General features: G+C 38.6%; 1 protein-coding gene across 1 annotated transcript in view; it reads left to right on the top strand.

The window, feature by feature from the left end:
* Nucleotides 1–21,772, top strand: part of grin2ab (glutamate receptor, ionotropic, N-methyl D-aspartate 2A, b) — an 84,259-nt gene that overhangs the window by 49,241 nt on the left and 13,246 nt on the right. The window contains exons 5-11 of the mRNA XM_026302665.1: nt 10,486–10,652; nt 10,770–10,904; nt 11,014–11,113; nt 12,468–12,673; nt 16,012–16,126; nt 16,243–16,445; nt 21,385–21,553. Coding sequence (XP_026158450.1) covers nt 10,486–10,652; nt 10,770–10,904; nt 11,014–11,113; nt 12,468–12,673; nt 16,012–16,126; nt 16,243–16,445; nt 21,385–21,553 — 1,095 coding nt within the window. The remainder of the gene's footprint in view (nt 1–10,485; nt 10,653–10,769; nt 10,905–11,013; nt 11,114–12,467; nt 12,674–16,011; nt 16,127–16,242; nt 16,446–21,384; nt 21,554–21,772) is intronic.

The following is a 21,772-nucleotide window of genomic DNA, read 5'->3' on the forward strand; positions in this document are numbered from 1 at the left end:
AAACATATTAGCAGATAAATAGTTATGGTACCCTGTGGAAGAGAAGTCTGTAGGTGTGTTGTTGGCACATCACCACTGGATTGATAAATCACTAATCTCTTGCTAATCTCATCATGCATTAGTAACTGATAATTTGTTTTTGCCACACTAAAAATCCCAGCAAAAGTGTAAAAAAATCTCAACTGACATGTCGACAGGAAAGAAATATATTACATGGGAATGATAGATGACTATACATTCTTCAAGGCTGCAATATGTCTGCAAGCAGTTTGTAATGGATTTTAAAAAAACAAATGTGAGTTTATGACTTTCCTGAGATAATTAAGGTAAACCTGCAATAGAACACAGTGTACTAGTTTCTGACTGCGGCAAATACAGTGATGTTTTTTTTTTTTTTTATGGCTTTTTGGGGAAATGGGGAAAACGAGTCAAATTGCAAACATATTACTCGTAACTGTTTTGCCCAAAAGATGCTTAATGCAACTCATCATAAAGACTTGAATCCAGGAAGCAATTAATTCATTTAAAATGTAACCTTCATGGATTGCTTAAGGTTGTAAATGTAATAACAATGAGTTTAGTGTTAAAAATTTAACTCTGAGATGTATTTTCTTGACTTTATGTAGTTTGAATTCCTCTTTCCCTTGGAAATTTCTTATAGATAATTATTAGTTGTCTTTCAATGGAATAAGATAGATCTGTCATTTAAGTTATGTTCGGTCCATCGTATAATCCCAGATAGAGTTCAGTTCGAATTTGTGAACAAACTAACAAATTTACCATCTGGAAATTTCAGAGGGGAATTCTACAAAAAAAATCAGATAAATGGTTTTCAAGCTAAAGCAATTTTTCAGTCCTACAAGTTTAATTCATGTTTGTTCTGTTGCTTATAAGAGCCCTGTCCTTATGGCCTTATGGGATTTCTCCTCTTGATATTTAATATGTGTGTGGGATGTGTTGCCTTAAGAATCATTTGAGCAAAACATTTTTGCATAAAAACAGACCTTTTATTTTTTTCCCTTTGCCGTCAATGGCCATAAAAAAATCAAAACCCTCCACTGCATTTGACACATTCAGAAACTATTACCATTGCTTTAGCTTAATTATTTTTGTTTGGTAAATTAATGTATTTATGATGGACATTTTTTTACACGCTTCTTCTATCACACTGTTGCAACTTTGCAGAAATGCCGGACTGGTTTGGTTTTCACTAAGAGTGCTGGATAATTGTAGTAGAATAACATCGTTCCTTTAAACATGTGTGTGGAAAAAAGTTAAGTGTTAGTTGGACAAGAAAAATGTGTTTTAAGTACCAGGAGACCTGTCATATTTTAGTCCCATATTACATTCTGAGGTTTAGCTGTGATGTTGTGTGCTTTGTCAGTTCAAGGCTGCGCTTCTGTCCATTACATGCTTGTCTGGGTTAGTGGTGAGACCTAATGCTTCACTAGTCTGAGCTAGGCTATGCTAGCTTGGGGCCTCTGTGCTGTGTTAAATGCTATTCTGTGTTTGCCTGGGGAATGTGAGGCTGTTAAATACTACAGCAGACTTAAGCATTGGGACTCACCTCTTGTTAAATACTAAAGTAGTCTTTGTTAGCATTAGGAGATAAACTTTGCAAGCTAAATGCAATACTTTTCTGTCAGTCCTGGGAATGTAGAAAGTCTATGTGCGGTTAGTGGATGGTGGATGTGGGTTTGGGACCTGTGTTCTAAAACTAAAACAGCTTTCAGTGCTTAAGGGACCTCTGCTTGTTAGCTATGGAGAGACCTGCCTTTACATTCTGTCAGTGTCCAGGGAACTTTTTTTTATGCCATGAGGTTGCTGTTCTGTTCCTGTTCGCAGCTTTCAGAAATGTTCTAAAAATAATGTTTGAAGCTACACACTTGACTGTTATTTGGTTTTCTAAACTCGTCATTCCCAACACCAGGATCAATAAATTAATATATAGATTTTTTTTTTTTTTAAAGAGCAAGTGCCATTTTAGACTCCTCAGAAGCTTTTGTAACATAAACAGCTCTCTCTGAATGGAAATTCTTTGGCTGGGTTACTTCTGATGCTGTTTAAGTGGCAACAGCTTACTTCCCTAGGCTACCCTAGGTGTTTTGTTTGTAGGTGGCTTTACTGGGCTAATTCTTTGTTAGCAGATGGATTTAGAAGGCTGTTTGTTCGCACTATACGGTTTGCAGAACATCTGCTGAGCATTTACAAAGATTTAAACTGCATCAGGAAATGTGTCCTGCCTGCCACTGCAGCTCTTTAGTGCAGTTTTAATGTTTTACAAGCTCTTGTTTAGTGTGCCTACCTTTCATCCTCCTAACATACTAACCAGCAATGTTTCATTAATCTTAATTACAGCAGTAGAAATTAGTTTATAAAAATTATCTACTGTAATACCTAAGCTGATGTGCATTGTACACATTGTGTAACACTGGAACAGGCAGTAGACTGTGTTTGGATATTCTTGGAGTGGCACTCCTGGTACTGCAGCAAAGGTTTGAATTAACATCCTTTTTGTATACAGTACAAGCCTTTTTCACAAAAGAAAGTGTGACCCACTATATTTAAATGTTTCAGTTAGAAACGCCAGTGAAACAACAGGGCTCTGGCACAGTAAAAGCTACATGTATTGAGGTAACCATTGATGTTTTTATTTACACCTGTGATATTCTTGTTGGTTTTGGATAAGGACTAGATGAAAATAGCAAATGACAAATTATTTGGACAGCTGATTTTTTTGGCTTTCTTTATATTGTCCCAAAATACCCCATGAAAATTGTCTCTTGGACTACTGCATGGTGAATGAGACAGTCATTACTTAAAGTTCATTAAGATTTATTATTTTGTACCGTGGCTTAGTGCTTAGTACTGTTACCTCACAGCAAGAAGGTCCCGTGTTCGTAACCCAGCAGGGACCTTTCTGTGTGGAGTCTGCATGTTCTCCCTGTGCTTGTGTGGGTTTTCTCCAGGTACTCTGGTTTCCTCCCACAGTCCAAAAACATGTACAGTGGGTACGGAAAGTATTCAGACCCCTTTAAATTTTTCACTCTTTGTGTCATTGCAGCCATTTGCCAAAATCAAAAAAGTTCATTTTATTTCTCATTAATGTACACTCAGCACCCCATCTTGACAGAAAAAAACAGAAATGTAGAAATTTTTGCAAATTTATTAAAAAAGAAAAACTGAAACATCACATGGTCATAAGTATTCAGACCCTGTGCTCAGTATTGAGTAGAAGCACCCTTTTGAGCTAGTACAGCCATGAGTCTTCTTGGGAATGATGCAACAAGTTTTTCACACCTGGATTTGGGGATCCTCTGCCATTCTTCCTTGCAGATCCTCTCCAGTTCTGTCAGGTTGGATGGTGAACGTTGGTGGACAGCCATTTCCAGGTCTCTCCAGCGATGCTCAATTGGGTTTAGGTCAGGGCTCTGGCTGGGCCAGTCAAGAACGGTCACAGAGTTGTTCCGAAGCCACTCCTTTGTTATTTTAGCTGCTTAGGGTCATTGTCCTGTTGAAAGGTGAACCTTCGGCCCAGTCTGAGGTCCTGAGCACTCGGGAACAGGTTTTCTTCCAGGATATCTCTGTACTTGGCCGCATTCATCTTTCCTTCAATTGCAACCAGTCGTCCTGTCCCTGCAGCTGAAAAACACGCCCACAACATGATGCTCCCACCACCATGTTTCACTGTAGGGATTGTATTGGGCAGGTGATGAGCAGTGGCTGGTTTTCTCCACACATACCGCTTAGAATTAACGCCAAAAAGTTCAATCTTGGTCTCATCAGACCAGAGAATCTTATTTCTCATAGTCTGGGAGTCCTTCATGTGTTTTTTGGCAAACTCTATGCAGGCTTTCATGTGTCTTGCACTGAGGAGAGGCTTCCTTCGGGCCACTCTGCCATAAAGCCCCGACTGGTGGAGGGCTGCAGTGATAGTTGACTTTGTGGAACTTTCTCCCATCTCCCTACTGCATCTCTGGAGCTCAGCCACAGTGATCTTTGGGTTCTTCTATACCTCTCTCACCAAGGCTCTTCTCCCACGATTGCTCAGTTTGGCTGGACGGCCAGGTCTAGGAAGAGTTCTGGTCGTCCCAAACTTTTTCCATTTGAGGATTATGGAGACCACTGTGCTCTTAGGAACCTTAAGTGCTGCAGAATTTCTTTTGTAACCTTGGCCAGATCTGTGCCTTGCCACAATTCTGTCTCTGAGCTCCTTGGACAGTTCCTTCGACCTCATGATTCTCATTTGCTCTGACATGCACTGTGAGCTGTAAGGTCTTATATAGACAGGTGTGTGCCTTTCCTAATCAAGTCCAATCAGTTTAATTAAACACAGCTGGACTCCAATGAAGGAGCAGAACCATCTCAAGGAGGATCAGAAGAAATGGACAGCATGTGAGTTAAATATGAGTGTCACTGCAAAGGGTCTGAATACTTATGACCATGTGATATTTCAGTTTTTCTTTTTTAATAAATGTGCAAAAATTTCTACATTTCTGTTTTTTTTCTGTCAAGATGGGGTGCTGAGTGTACATTAATGAGAAATAAAATGAACTTTTTTGATTTTGGCAAATGGCTGCAATGACACAAAGAGTGAAAAATTTAAAGGGGTCTGAATACTTTCCGTACCCACTGTATGTGAGGTTGATTGGTGACTCTAAATTGCCCATAGGAGTGAGTGTGAGTGTGTGAGGTTGTTTGTCTCTATGTGGCCCTGTGATGGACTGGTGACCTGTCCAGGGTGTACCCCTGCCTTTCACCCAAAGAGAGCTGGGATAGGCTCCAGCAGATCCCTGGGACCCTGGTTAGGAATAAGGGGGTATAGATGATGGATGGATGGATGTTCATCTTAGTAAAAACACATTCACTGTCTAAAAAGGTTTACTGAATCCAACACATCTATTAGAAATCTCTACTAATGCAATTACCACCAAATTAGATTTTGGTGTTTTGTTATTTACCTGTACTTCAAACCTTAGGGCCTCAGCGGAGTAGCTTTTCAGCCCTGTGTAGGCAAGGAATTTAAATTCACAATTCATTTTCAACCAAAATAATGTCAAGATGTTTTTTTTCTTTTTGTGTATTTTGCATTTTGCATGTGACCCTTGCAGCAAACTTTATTTTGTTGACACAGTACTTATTTTGCTATGTTAGTTTGTTTGCACTTTTGTGCAGACTTAAGTGGGATGGTACTTAGCAACATCTGGAGGCCATACTTTTGTCAGGCCAACTTAATGTAGCTGCTCCTCCTAACTGACCTACTGCATCAAATATTAATACAGCACATTGTTGGCCTCATCCTCCTCCTCCTACTGCTCCATACTGCCATGTATTTCTCATTATTTTGCATGCTAGTTCCATCTTCTTTTTCTGTTCAGCCTCATGTCATGTACTCTACTTCCAGCCTTTCAGTTATTGTTTCATAGCTTTTGCTCACTTCCTTCTTCATCCACCTTCCCTACTTGTAGGACTGAGCTGCTCCTCATGTAGCCCACATGTCTCCTTCTCCCTGTGATTTCTAGAAATATGTCAGTTCAGCCCTCATTAGCCTGGATCCGTACAACTCTGTCCACACATTCATATTTTCTTAATCTGATTGCTGTAAACAAAAATGAATTTTGACATGCAGTAGCATGTGTCTACATGTGTGTGAAGAGGGGAGAGAGAATAAGTGAGATACTGTCTTGGTTTTGGTGCTGTATTATTCATTGGTTGTCTGGCTCCTAAGTAAAGCTATATTTTTGGACCCTTTGGACATTTACACATCTGTATGTGCTGTGTGCATGCATGGGGTTGGATGTAAAACTATACATACAGTTCCATGGATTTGTATAATACAGTGTCATTAGTGAATCTCCAGGCAGTTTTTAATAATGTGAAAATGCATTTTTGTGGTGTGTGTGTGTGTGTGTGTGTGTGTGTGTGTGTGTGTGTGTGCGTGCATTGAATTTGTGTATTATTCATATGTGAGCTTCTTGGTGGGCTTGGGTGATTTGATGAGGCAGTGCAGGTCACCTCTCCTTTCTAAAAAGACCTTCACCCTTTCATCAACTGTACATCCTTTCTCCTCTGCTGTCCTCCCCTCTTTACTCCTTGTGAAACAGCAGAGTGAGGTGTGGGTTAGACCCTCCTCTCCTAAATGACACAGTGACAGATCTAAATATTAAACATGAGCAAAAACCAGATTTGAACAAGTACGACATGTAGCACCTCCTCCACAGCATCTTCGTCCTTGTAAGTTCCATTGTGTATGTTAAGTTTTAACATACACATCCTGCCATCCTGAGAACACATTACATCTGTACAAACAGGACAGTTCATTCATCTAAACAACCATCGCACAGATGCACGTGCAATCACAGCAGCTCTAATTAAACAAATATTACTCTAAATCTAGAGCCTGCACACTAACAATTCCTCACAATTATAGTTAAGAAACTACGCATTTCAATCATGATGAGAAATGGTTGTTTAATTGGTAAAAAAAAATGCAACTTCAAATGAATGTTTGTTTTTCATCAGCAGGAGTGTGTGTTGATTGTCTTCATTTGGGGTCATTAGTAGCTGTTCATAATGTATTTCATTTCAAAGTCATTCTGACTTTTTAACACCTCTCTTGTTCTATCTGTGTCCTTCTCGGTTGGTGTTCTTAGATGAAAATGAGCGTGTCCATTTGTAACTAATTATTATCTGTAATTATCACATAATGATTTTTTTAAATGCATAAAATGTAAAATTGTAAAAAAAATAATAGTAAAAAAATCCCTGCAGTTAGTCCCAAGAGCTAAAACTGACCTTTTCTAATTACTTGTTATGACCAATCAGCAACCCCAAACCCAGGGCTATGGCAGCAAAAAAAGAACAACAAATCATCACATTTGAGAACCAGCAAATGACATTTTTGCTTGATAAACGGCCTAAAGGATAACTGTGGCCTATTAAATTATTTTACAGCAGCATACAGGTTTTAAACAAACCTTCAGACTAGCCAAACTTATTTGAAAGAGAAAACACGTGTGTGGCAAATTTATTACCAAACTGCATGTTGTAAAATTCAATCACAGCTTGTAAAATCAATTATTGGTCGATTGGAATTGTAACTAATGTGTGTGAGACATCGGTGCACAAAGAAATGTACCAAAAGGTGGGTAAAAAACCCACTATGAATGTTAAATGTTATGACCCTCCAGTTTGTATCAGGTTGTACAATCAAAAATCTATCGTGCCCCATGACAGGTGACACTATTCTCTAAACCTGTCCTACATTTACATTAATGCTCCTGTTAACCAAGCAAAGAGCCAGTGTGCTGCAGCTTTACTCTGCCTCAGTAAGTATTCATTGGCTGATCCTGCTGGCTCTACAAGTTTAATCTTCCCTCAGTAGTGCAGCTGACGTCCCTGCTTGCCTGGCTCTACCAGTTTTACAGATATTTACTGGTTAAATGTGAAAACTTTTCCACGTTAGTATGTGACCTGAGCACCTCCAAACTGTCTATGAATCCTAATCTCACCTAAGCAAAGAGCAGATGCCACAGCTCACTGAAGTTCTGCAGGCCATCCTCACTGTATTTGTGTGCACTTATTCACTGCTTGAAGTGCTTTAGATGATTTAGCATCTTGGTAATCTTTCTGATTGTCAGACTGATCACATGATCTTGAAATTTGGTGATGTTCTTATGTTCCTTTATTTAGCAATCTTATAATCTTATAATCAGTAGAGACCATAGCCAAAACTACAAAAATATTTAATACTCATATTGTTTTATTGACTGAATACACTATCAGTATCAGTGTGTGAGGATGTGAGTGCATTTGCATAATAGTTTCTGTGCTTGTGTGTTGTAATTTCTGGGTAGAATTGAGGATGTGCCTGCTGCCACATAGAAGGAATAAAATATAAAGCCATGCACACCCACAGTCTGATTCAGAAACACGCACACACAGATGGAAACAGTGAGATAGATCTTATTGAAGTACAATTTCATCTTCTCACTTTTCTTCCTTTTCTTTGTGTTGGAGGAAGGGAACTTAAATATCTGCAGGGAGCACTTTGTGTGTGTCATGGCTAGAACTCAGAGCTTATTGTTGAACTAAAGGACTTGACTAGAGCCACAATGCATTGTTTATACACACACAGTGCGCTTCATGTTCAAACTATTTAGACCCTTTCACTTTTTTGCACACTTTGTTGTGTTGCAGATTTATCTTAAATGTCTAGAACTGACATTTTGTCCTTGTAGCTTCAGTCAATAATCGATAATGACAAAATGGAAATGGTTTTAGATTTTTTTTTTTTTTTTTAATTAAAATTCACACAATCATTCAGACCCTTACTTCAGTATTTTGTGGAAGTCCCTTCAGCAGCAATTATAGCTTCCAGTCTTGGGTAAGTTTCTACAAGATTTGCACACTTGAATTTGGGCAGTTTGTCTCATTCTTCCTGCCACGTTCTCTCAAGATCTGTCGGATTAGATGGGAGGCTTCTGTGAACTTCAGGTCTCTCCATAAATGTTCTGTGCAGTCAAAATTTGGTACTAACCAAACTAACCATGCTGCTTGGAGTTCTGCCCATAGAACTCAGTTTTTGTTTCATTAGAGCAGAGAGCATTTCTCTCATGGTTTCAGAGTCATTTCAGTGCTATTTAGCAGATTCCAAGTGGGCTGTGATATACCTTTTAGTCAACGTGTGTTCTGTCTAACAGCTCTACCATAACAGGCTGATTTACAGAGAGATGCTGAGATGGTCGTCCTTCTGGCAGATTCTCCCATATCTGCAACAGATCTGAGTTAGCTTTGATGGAGTGACTGTTGGGTTCTTGGTCACCTCTCAGACAAAGGCTCAAATGTCCTCCACTGTGCTCATGGGGACACTCAAAGCTTTAGAAATGGTTTTATACCCTTGCCCTGATATATGTTTTGCCATAGTTTTATTGAAGAGGTCTATAGAGAGCTCTTAGACTTTGGCCTGGTTTTTGTCCTGACATTGTGTGGACCCTTACATTGCAGGTGTGTCATTTTAAACTGTGCCCAATCACTTAAATTTGCCACAGATGGACTCCAGTCAAACGATAAACATTTCAAACACAATAATAATTAAGGCACAAAGGATGTACCTCAGTCCATAGACATGCAGGTTAGCTTGATTGACTTTAAATTGTTCATGAGTGTGGATATTTACTTGTCTCTGTCAGCCCTATGATAGACTGGCAACCTGTTTTAAATCTAAAACAACAAAGTGTGCAAAAGGTAAAGGGGCCTAAATACTATCTGAAACCACTGTGTATACACACACACACACACACACACACACACACACACACACATGGGTGGGGGTGTTGAAAGCTGTTGATTTTCCATGTGTGGCTATGAGGGCTTTGATGTTTAATGTGTCACGTTCTTTTGATGCCCTGTGTGTAAGGGGTGTTAGAGCATGCCTATGTGCATGTGGTGTGTGTGTGTGTGTGTGTGTGTGTGTAGAAGAGTGAGTAATCTTGTGGGGAGGTTTGATGTTTGTGTCTCAGTTTTTCTCCCAAGATCCTCACTCTTTTTTCCATCTCTTTCTGCAGCAGGTATCTCAATCTCTCTCACAAGACTGGAACATTTTTCTCCTCATTCTCCCCCTCAGCCTTTTCTTACTCTCCTACTGCTCCTCCCTCTGTCCCCTCTTCTCTCTTGTGGACAGGCTGTGTTGCTGTGTTGTCTATTTGTTGTGTCCCAAGGGTGAAGCTCAGCTTACACTTTATGCAAACATACATTCTGCAATCATTAGGAACTTATTTTGCACTCACTTTGGGTTTCATTCTCATTAGTAGCTGCCTTGGTTTTACCTCTTACTTTCCCACTGACCCCAGGTTTCCTCACAGTGCTGAGACTAAATGATTTAACTGAACATGCAAATTTGAATTAATGCTGTTAAATATGGAGCCACAGTTTACAGAGAATATCCTCCGACTTCAGATGAAACAATTATAAAAGCTGGGTTTTTTTCAGTTAGTGTACCAAAGAAAAATTCTTTGTTCAATAAAACAGCACCTTACAATGCAGATAGAGCATCTGTATTTAACTCGCTTTGAAGCTTTCGTGACAATACACGGCTGTTGTTACATGGACTACAGACAGCTGAAGTGAATCAAACCTGTGACTTATGAGACAGTTATCTCTTGCCATTAGCTCCCCCCGGTTGCCAGCGATCACCCTCTTGTAGTGTAGCCTCACTTGATGACTGAATCTCGCTCTCCCAGTATCTCTCCTGCTTCGTCTTTTTCCCATTTCCCATCTTCTTGTAGTTTCTCTATTGCTTACACTTATCTCCTTCTCTCTTGGCCTGACTCACTGATTGCAAAAGTGAAAATAGCTCCTCTAACTCTGTTTGGGTTTTTAACTTTACACTCACTCACTCCAGCTCTTGTTTTTTTTCTGCAATTAATTCTGTTCATCAGATAAAACTGCTGACGGTCTGTACTGCTGGCTTGTGTGTTGTTACAGGATGAGAAGTCCACGTTCTTCCAGTTTGGTGCAGCTCTGCAACAGGAGGCGCTGCTCATGCTTGCAATTATGGAGGAGTATGACTGGCATGTTTTTTCTATTGTCACTTCAAAGTTCCCTGGGTACCAGGAATTCATCAGCACATTGAAGATAACTGTGGATCACAGGTAATGAATACACACCACCTTGTGTACAACCACACACATTGTTTTCATGCTTAACCTTTGTTTACGACAGCTGACAAGATTAAGTACCTTGTATTATTTAATGGCTTCTTGTTACAGCTTTGTGCGCTGGGACCTGCAGAGTGTGGTGACTCTAGATGCTGTAGATGGTGACCCAAACTCTAAATCACACATTGCCCTCAAGAGGATCCAGAGTCCTGTTATACTCCTGTATTGCTCCAAGGATGAAGCTGTGTGCGTGTTTGTGTATTTCATCTTCTTTTGCTGTTTCTGTCTCTTTGTCATACACTGTCAAATTTCAGCAGTGGATCTTTATTAACTCCCTGACTCTATTTCTCAACAGGTATATACTAGAGGAAGCTCGGTCCTTGGGACTGATTGGAGCTGGCTACATCTGGATCGTGTCCAGTCTCACCACTGGCAACCCAGACTTTACCCCCGAGGTAGTTAGGCCCCCTGTGTAGTAACAGGTGGCCATTATTGAGCAGTTTGACAGGCAGCTTTTTTGATTCCAAACTATTGCAAGTCATATGCTACCTCTCTATTTCTGCTTTCCTCCACTAAGTCTTTAATGATGCCTACAATGCTCCATTTTTCAGCACTGTCAAAAAGGTGCTAATTTACTTATATATTATTATTGAAATTTTAGATTGTGGTGGGGTTGAACTGGCTTGCATTGGAGATGTTTCTAATACTCTGTCTACCTAAAGTATGTAAATAGGAAACTCAAATAATTAATAATAACATCAATTAGGAAACATGAAGTAATGAATATATACATCTGAATATGCTGTAGCAGTATACCAGATTTAACTATGATCTGAGTTAAAACGAAACTGAATTCAGACTTTGGCAACAAAAACTGACATTATAAACTTAAAGTAAGAGCTTTTGTATTGAATTGTAATAGGTTCATATTCTACAAATAGGAGACAGGTGTCATTTACAGTGACTCTCACAATGAATATGCATATTTGGGAAAATGACAAACTCTTCCTTTAAGCCCAAAAAAGTATAGAGATTAATCATGGCGATGAGTAAATATCTTCTTTTTGGTTTGGTGAATCCTGCAACAATCACTTCTCACACTGCTTTGTTTACATTTGCTGTGTACCTAACAACATTTGCTCAGCGCCTAAAAAGTGTGTTCGACATCGCTGTACACACATCAACTGTCAAAATGTAGGACAACAATAATAATAATAATAATAATAAATTTTATTTCATGGGGCCTTTCAAACTCTCAATGCTACCCAAATAGCATATAAATATGTGTGTAAATCATTCAAAGTATAATCATCATTAAAATGGAAATATATCCATCCATTGTTTATCTTTTCTTAAAAGCCCTCAAATGTTTATTCTCCTCCTCCTATCTGCCATTCTCCCTGTCTCCGCCTTCTGAATTGGGTTTTTATGCCTAAATTTTTTTCCTGATTGTAAAGTTACTGGCAAATTAAAATATAGAAACAAAGCATTAAAGGTAGCCTGACAGATTACTGTGCTGGAATGTTTTGACGTTTGCTCACTGAGAGAGGTAAGCTTGTGAGCCATTTAGCTTGTCAAAATTATTTATTTTGAACGTTGCGAGGTGTAGACAATACCTGACTGAGCAATTCAGTTTGTGGACATACAGTCTGCTCACACTTATTTAATAGCCAGATATAAATACTTTCCTGAAGGCACCAATAAATCATGCATTTGACACTACTGAGATAGAACCAGGAGTTAAAAAATATCAAGTTGAATTCAAATTAATCTTACACGCCATATGTGCTACTTCTCGTCGCCTCTCAGATGTTTCCCCTGGGTATGATCTCTGTGTCCTATGATGACTGGGAGTACCCACTGGAGACGCGGGTGCGGGATGGGGTGGGCATCGTTTCCTCTGCAGCCACATCCATGCTGAGGGAAAAGGGGGAGCTGCCAGAGGCACAGAGCAGCTGCTACAGCACACCATCAGACAGGAGCCCAGGGAAGCTCCCACCTAGTGCCCTGCGCAGGTGTGTATGTGTGCATGTGTGAGTGTGTGTGTGTGTGTGTGTGTGTGTGTGAAGATCAAGGTCTAGGGACTTGCATAACTCTGTTTGTCTTTGTAGCTGAGTGTTGAGCAGTCTTATATAACTCTTTTTAATGTACTAATGAGAGGCGTACGAAAGAGAACGGAAGAGGACATGACAGCAGAGTTAAACACTGTGATGTCTGATGGCATTTAACACCACTAGCTGTTGTGTACACTGCTGCTCAGTGTTGCTTGGTTTAGAGACAAGGAACTGAACTTCGGGCAGACCTCCATATTGTTGCTGCCCTGTGTTAACTAGATCTGACTTCAGTATGTGTATGATCTGTGTGCATTCATTTGGATTTCTGTGCGTGTGTGCACCTTGCTTGATTAAACTTAAAGCATCTTTTATTAGCTTTGCTCTCTCACTTTATTCTTATGTAGCTCTGCGGGTGGCACATATATATTGGCTTGAGTGTGTGTGTGTGTGTGTGTGTGTGTGTGCGTGTGTGTGTGTGTGTGTGTGTACATACAGCTATGCATACCAAAACACTTGTGTGTGCTCAATGAAACAAAATCCTTCATTAAGGAGCACAGATACAGAATCTGTTGCTGGTATTGCTCCCTGTTTTTTTTATATGATATTTTAACTCACTTTTAAATGTGAATTATATACTGGCTAATATATGATTATTATTTCAGAAATCAATATAAAACTGACAATAAACTTAAGGTCAGAGTGTTAGGTTCTGTACATCTAGGGTTACTTATAAGTTGCTTCATTAGAATGAAAACACTATTGAGATTTGCACCATTATGGTTTTATCATCCCATTTTTCTTTCTTACAAGCCCATAACATTATATATCAAAGCACATACAATACTGCTGTTGTTGACAGGTTGATCCAGTATAACTCAGACCTCAATAAGAGCGCAAACCTTTTTCCAAACTATTTTTTTCCTTCTGTTAGAGGTACCTCATTTGTCTCACTAAATTATTAGATAGAATTTGCATATTGTCAAAACAACTCCAGTCAAATTTTGTGATAATAAAGTGACAGGTTGAATTTCCCTACCCTGATTTGGAAGTGGTGAGGCTGTGATCAGAATTCTGCATACATTAGTCTAGATACAGTCTTGCTGCAGTGTGCATATAGGCAGCGTGAGGTGGAGAGGAATTGAACAAGACACTATCAAGACACTATCAACCCGGTTGGTTTCATTCCTGCCTGACAAGAATTAATATCTTAGACTTTAATTGAGTGCATCTGGATACCACAACGGAACACGTTTTTGTTTTAATTTGTCCTTCTGGTCATTTCAAAAGGGTATTCTATTTAATGGAACCACTCTGCCATAAGCTGTCACATTCTCTATGAAAATATGCTTCCTTTTATAATACAAAAATGAAAAGAGCCTCCCCTCCTTCTTTATTTATACTTTTAGTGTGCTCACACACTGACTTCAACCATGTGTTCCACATACAGCAGCAGCGAGGCCCACATTTTAAGGATATTTAGAGTGGCAGGGGTCTTACAGATTTTTGGGATTGAGTGGATGCTGCTTCTTTAAACCCTCATTGAATTTCTAGTAAATGCAAAGAGTTTTGCATACAATTTAGAAATCATTGAATGTTTTTTCCATGTTGTAAAAAAAACATCAAATGGGATCACAAAATGACAAGAATCTGCATATGCATACAAATATGAATATATCAAATAGAATCTGCCCTAACATGAATTTTTACCAGCCTTATCTGTTTAGATCAAAATCTTCTTCCAAAAATGGTAACTAACCTGAAATAGGAGGAGACAGCAGTTTCCCAGAATAGACTGCAACAGTGTTTCCACTATATGTATTCAGCCGTGGCAATGCACTTTGACAAGGGCATCACCTGCTGCACCATGAACATTTTTCAAACACAAAAATATATATTTATCTTGACATGTCACTAATAGTCAAAAGAATTGTAATCTATAATGACAACAGAAGGCTCAGTTTTATATCTCAGAAGTGTCTCTTATGTGTAATTTTGCAGGTTAATATTTCATTATTGTGTTTGCTGAAAGCACATCTGTTTAGTATTTTTGCAGTGCCTGCATACGAGGGAGGCAGGGACCTTTTATTTACTCTTTACTCAGTGTGAGTGGAGCCTCCTTTCAAAGAGCACAGGCCTGTTTCCAAGTCTTTGTAAAAACAGATGATTAACGTACCTCTCTCTAATTCACTGTCCGACAACAATATTCATGTGTGTCGACATGGAGATGCAGATGAGACAACATAGAGTCCCACCTGTTTGAACTGGAGTGTAGTTATTGTAGTTTTTACCTGCAGGTGCATGCTAAACAGTACTCAAGCGATTCACTTTATGCATCTTGACTTCCTGTCGAAATATTTGAGTTTATGAATCCTTCTGGCCCTGTGCCCCGTTCTGCTCATGTGACAGAAGTGTTTTTAAGAATAATGAACCTGTGAATCTGTGACTACCTAAAGCACAGTTTCAAAGCATGTATTTAGATACAGGTTTGTATAATTGTATGACATGTTGCCACATGTAATATACACACACGTATATGTATATGTATTGCCATATGTAATATATACACACACACAGATATATATATATATATATAAATATATCTGTGTGTTTGTGTGTGTATGTATACATGGCCTTTTGAAAACTGTAAACTGAACGGTGTCAAAATGAATCAAACTATTTCTAATAATAGTGGACAAAAGGCAGTGAAGAAAAGTGTTGTCGGTTTTAATAAACTGCCTTAGACAGCCCTTCTTTTGCCCAATGGGAATTCATGCCATAATCTTGTCGTAACACTCAGACACCCTCTCTTTCTGAAAATTGTTTTACTTGAGTGAATGTATTCTTAATCCCATTTCACTGTGTGTGATACTGGTTCATTTACTCCTCTCTACTGCTTCACTTTAGCAAGTGTAAATGTTTCAGCAAAGGATCTGTTTGTGTATGCAGGATAACTGTAGTGAGTAAGAGAGTGAGGGCAGTCTTGTTGCACCAGTGGCTTGTCTTTCAGGCGTATATCTGTGGAGAAATCAATGCAGAATGTTGATGGGAGAGATATGTGGCCTTTGACTCTTTCCCCTCCTACACACAAATAGATGAACACACATACACACTTGTACGTGCATGCACACACAGTGGGTGAAGACAGTATTGATTTGAAGAAGACACTCTTGCGGTGATTACAGAGTGCTCAACTTGTTATTTCAAATGTATCTGCTCTTGTGCACACATACTCACAAACACAAACAGATGCAAAACATAAGCAAATAGGAGCTTCCTGCTTTTTTCCCCATTTGTTTCAGACACATGATGCATGTGTGGAATGAAGGGCGAGATTTATCCTTTACTCCAGATGGTTACCAGGCCAACCCCAAATTGGTTGTCATCGTCCTGAATAGTGAAAGAAAGTGGGAGAAGGTAACAAATGAATGCAGTGTTTTGTAAAGAAGCATGGAAATTAATAAGTTTAAACACTTTAAAAAACAATGACTTTCTGATGTTTGTGTGTTACTGTGTATTTTTGCCACGCACAGATGGGCCGCTGGGAAAATGGGACTTTGTCGTTGATGTTCCCTGTGTGGCCGAGGTATAACTCCTACGGAGATGAGGATGCAGATGAAAACCATCTCTCCATCGTGACTCTGGAAGAGAAACCTTTTGTCATTGTGGACAATGTGGACATCCTCACTGGCACCTGCATGAGAAACTCTGTGCCCTGTCGTAAACATGTCAAAGAGTAAGTACCCACACACTTACTCAGTGTGTTAGTGGATAAATACACCCACATTTAGCTAACTGCCCACTCACATGAAATCAAGAGCCATCTAAAAGCCACAACTGTTTTAAAGGTAATAAAAGGGCTCACATTTCCTGCATTGGAGGTTTTACAGGAGATGAAATTGGCTCTTGTTTGTGCAAAGACTAAGTGAAATCTCAGGAGGATAAAAGTATGGTTTCATAATCGCAGAAAGACATTTAAGACTCCGAGTTAGTTCATCAGAAATCTGCCTGATATTTTTTTCTACTTTTTTCAGTCTTTCTTAAACGACCAGAATCACACAACTCAAGCTTGTCTCTGTCTGAGAACATTATTGTCAATCATCTGACCTTTGCTTGTCTGCTTTTGTTCTACAAGGATCTAAACTGGGCCCACTCATTTTCACTTTATATAATAATGACTCACCATCTGTAGAATGAAAGCTAAATATATGTGGCTGCCAATGTAATATACAGTATGCACATGGTAGTACTGAAACACCAGGTAGTACTAAACTCACAAACTTAACATGGTTATATTTGTATTCATGTAATTTACCAAGACAAAAACAGCATTTGGGTAGAACCACATGTTAGCATCATACTGAAATCAAATTGAATGCACTGTAGCTAATGGCAGATTCACTGTCCTGCACATTACTTAGTGTTTTGTTTACTTTCTCAATGCCTTACAAGAGTCAAACTCCATCCCAACTTCTGTCAGAAAGTTTAACACAAATCAACGAAGTAGTTCTCTTTCGGTTCATGGATAATCAGTTCTGTCAGCATTAATAATGAATTGCTCTGTGTGGCTGTCAGCTTGTTAATGCCAATCTGTCGGTGAACTTGAATTCTGTTTCTGTTGCCACTGTAATTACTTGTGTTGCCGAATGTGGTCTTGTTTCATTGTTCCATTACTTCAGTGAGCTCCATGTGTTGGTTTAGATGTAATGAATGTGTTGCTTGTTTAAAATGTTACATTTATTATTGTAATATTGCTACATATTGTTTCTAAACATCAGTACTGGTTTCATCAATGTCCAGCATGTTTGTATAAAGTTTTATTCAGGTTTAAAATTTCAGTCTTTAGAGTATCTACACATACATTTAAGATGTGACATATGGAAACAAAAAGATGCTGTAATGCTTTGAATCCTATGAGCAAGTGAACAGGTATTTGTGAAGCTTTGTGAACTTATTATGGGAATTTAAATATTGAAAAAGAAAAAAATGTATTTTGAAAACCATTTATCTAAATCTTTGTGTTTCAAGTAGATGAAAAAGACCAATTAAATTTGAGCAACTTGAATATAGATCTTTTTTTAAATATGAATTTAATTTTTCATTTAATTTTTAATTTCTATCTGAAGTTTTCAATATTGAGGACCTTACAAACAAGCTATTAATTGATTATTTAAGTGATTAATTTAAATTCATCAGAAACTGTTGAGTCATTTTTTTAAAGCAATATACGAAATATCCCCTTGTTTCAGCTTGTTCGTTGTACAGTTTTGTTAGATAATTGAATATCCAGATTTTAGCCAGGTGGTCAGGCAAAACTAGCTCTTTAAAAATGTGACCTTTGGCTTTAGAAAATAATTTGGGGCTCTTTTTATAATTTTAGTCTTTTTATAACCTTCTTTGGGCCAAACAATTACTCCATTAATCGAGAAAATAGCCAGAGGGCGAGGTAATGAAAATCATCAGTTGCAGCTCTAAATTATGCAACTCAAATTTCAGAGGGGAATCAAACCACATAAATTTAAATAGATGGCTCTCAAAGTAAGATAATGCATCACTTTGAATTCAGGAGACATCACTATTCAGGGGTGAACCAGCTACATAATTAAGCATTTACTTGCTTAAAAGATTAAAGTCTTTCTGACCTTTTATGGCTTCTACACAGGGATGAAAACTAGGCTTTATTCTCACTCTGGCACATTTACAGTTAGATATATAAATGTAAACTGTCTCTGTTAAAATAAAAACTGTAAATAAATTGCACCCAATTGGAATCCATGCCTGCAGACAGAAAATGAAAAGATGTTTTGTGTACAACCCTGCTCCACCTTTTGTCAGTGCCCATCTGGATGGACTACTGCAACTCCCACCAAGCCAGGCTGTACTGTATTCTGTTCAACAGCTACAGACAATTCAGAACGCTGCATCCTGCCCCGTCTTCAGCCTCCCCAAGTTCTCCTTTGTTGCCTCCCTGTGCTCCAGCCCACCCTCCCTGCTGGCTGCCAGTGGCTGTTCACATCAAATTCTAAATTCTAGTCCTGGCATTCATGGCTCCTCAGGGAGTCACACGCCCATATCTGCAGGCTACGGTCTATTCATATTTGCCTGCCCGTGCTCTGCTACAACCAGTCACTTAGCTTTCCACTCCCTGCGGCAGCTACGTCATTATTTCACCTGGCCTTGATTCTTCTTTCTACTGCTCTCCAACAGTGAAACGTCCTTCTCACTCCAGGCAGAGCTCTGTGTCTTCTATAGTAAAACAATCCCTCTTTCCCATAATATCCCTGTTTTCCCTAGACTCATTCTGCAGCTGCTATGTAAAAAAAAACATCCCTGGTATCTGTTTACTTTTTCTCTTCTTATTTTTAGCATGTATCTCTTTTGGATCCCAGGAATATTTTGTTTTCTGTTATCAGGGCTCTAAGCCAGTCTCAGTAACAGTATCAGCTAATGGGATGGAAATGTTTCACAAATTAATATTGACTCTCTTGTGCTATATCAAATATCATTATTTTTTAATGCATATATAGAGTTTTTTTTTTTTTTCACCTAATGACTTCACTACATATACTATTACTGCAACAACAGCAGTGGGCTCAAATCATCCTTTTGTACAAATGACATTTAATTCAAACTGATTTAAATTAAATGAAACCAAATATCAAACATAGAAATCATTTTTTAATGGCAAATGGATCTTTTCTGTAGATTAAGTTAGAAACTTCATTTATAACCACTTTTTTATTGTGATCATGTAATGTATTTTCTTTATATTTAATGTATGCTGAATGCATTTAAAATGAGAAATGAGCCTAACCGAAAGCTTTAGAGCCTTCATTCATCAGCAGCATGTGGAATGATATGGTGGGATTCTTGCTTTGAAAAAAACTTAAAAGGCTGAAATATGTTGCAGGCTTTGTTGAGTGTGTAAACAATGCAGAAATATTTCTCAAATATTCAGTGAAAGTAGAAAGTTTTCAAAGAAATTTCTCTCTTTGACATTTTGGATTTTGCTCCAATTATCTGTTATAAATTGACACCTCAGGAGGAGCCTCTGTGTGACAGGACAAAGCAGCTTTTTTTTCTTGCTGCTAATTTCTACAGTTTAGCTCACCTATCCAGCCAGTTTAGATTACATAAACATTAATCAACATTAATCATAATTGTTGCAGGTGTTTTGTCACTGGCTCAGTCCTGTATCTGTATTGTGCTTCTGGTTAATCACTAGGCAAAACAGAGTCAAAATGTACAACTTAACTTAATCTTTTCTAAAGTATTCTACTCATGTCTAACAGTATTATTGCCATAAATGCGATAAATGTAAACATTTCCGTCAGACCAGAGAAAATAGTAAAGAATTTTAGGATAATCATCAGGATTAGGCAGAATATAACCGGGTGGGATGGAACAGTCACTAGGAGCCTCAAGACAAATGTGAAAACTCAACTGTAATTACTCTCTTTGAAGTTGTATTTACTTTTTTTAATAAGCAGCATCAACCATATCAAAGACTTTTGAGTCTATGAGCTTCAGAAGACAGAGAGGACACAGACAGACCGATGACTGAATCACCGTGCACTGAGCATTTAACTTGTGATCTGACCCCAGATTTCTCCACCTTTTTCCAAAGCGATCGCTTTAGAAGTCAGACTAGCCACGGGCCGAAAGGCTAGTCTCTTCTAGACGTTCAGGCTTCTAGGCTAATGTGCATTAAAGCACCTCAAGCACATACTGTACATACTCATACAGTTTGTCTACTATGCTGTATTTAACTCAAACACATTCATACACATACACATTACACTGTGTCACAGAAACATTTGACTGCTGTTATAAGATCTTTTAATCCTTTTTGATGTTTCTGGTTTTTGACAGTGGTTTTCTGTGTTCTCTCTGTGTGTGAATCTTTCAGTTCTTTATGAACCTTTGAATTGGAGTCAGCTAAGATGGCAAGTGAAAAGGTCACAGAGTTATTGTTCCAGTCCATGTGTGCTACGTCAAAGATGGCTGACATGGGAATGGAATACATTTTTTATGGAAATGCTTTTGAAAATGCTGTTAGGGTTTAATACATTATGAGAATCATTTGATCCAACAATTCAGTTTAGTTCACGTCTCTGACACCCTCAGGGTGCCTGTCAGAAAAGTTTACTTAAACATCCATTTCTATTCTGTGGATCCTGTGTGCGGCTGCAGTGTGTGTAGGGATACGTAGGTATGTGAGTAGTTGAGTTTTGGAAAAATACTTCGTTAAACACAGGACACAGAATAGACGAATGAGGAAAAAGACTAGTGGAAAGACAACTGATATTTTAATCATGTGTGGTGGTTCTGCTGAGCCCAGCTCTATTTAAAACCCGGCAGCATCTGCTCAGTACCCCTGTGTTTTTATCTGGTTTGGTTGTCTGGCACTAAAGGATACACACACACACACACACACACACACACACATCGTACAAGCTCTCTCTGCCCTTCAGCAGTATTTATGGTTAGTCTGCACTGTCATAATTCTAGTTTTACAGCTTGATGGAACCACCAGATGTGGAGCGAGGAGGCAACAAGAGTACAGTTACACTCACACTCCATACACTTGCCTGTATAACACTGAAATGTCCTCTGATATAAAATATAACCTAATTATGTTTGCCCATGTGTGTGTCTATGTCTGTATGTTGCAGTAACAGCACATCCGGAGGTTCCTACATTAAACAATGCTGTAAGGGTTTCTGCATTGACATTCTGAAGAAGATAGCGAGGAACGTCAAGTTTACTTACGATTTGTACCTGGTTACGAATGGAAAACATGGAAAGAAGATCAACAATGTGTGGAATGGCATGGTTGGAGAGGTACTACCTGTCTGTCTCTTATTGCTTATTATATTAGTCTGTCTCTATGACTTCCAATGTAATCAAAAAAGTTTGACACCTTGGGAAATACACTTACTCGCTTTCCTGCAGAGTTACATAAGAATAATAACACTCTCAAGTCTCTGTGATAGCTATAAGCTACTGTCAGCTGCTGATTAGTTTAGTTTATCATAAAGGAAATACAGGGAAACGGCTGCC

Source organism: Mastacembelus armatus, chromosome 1 (genome assembly GCF_900324485.2).
Source record: "Mastacembelus armatus chromosome 1, fMasArm1.2, whole genome shotgun sequence".
In the NCBI taxonomy this organism is placed as follows: domain Eukaryota; kingdom Metazoa; phylum Chordata; class Actinopteri; order Synbranchiformes; family Mastacembelidae; genus Mastacembelus; species Mastacembelus armatus.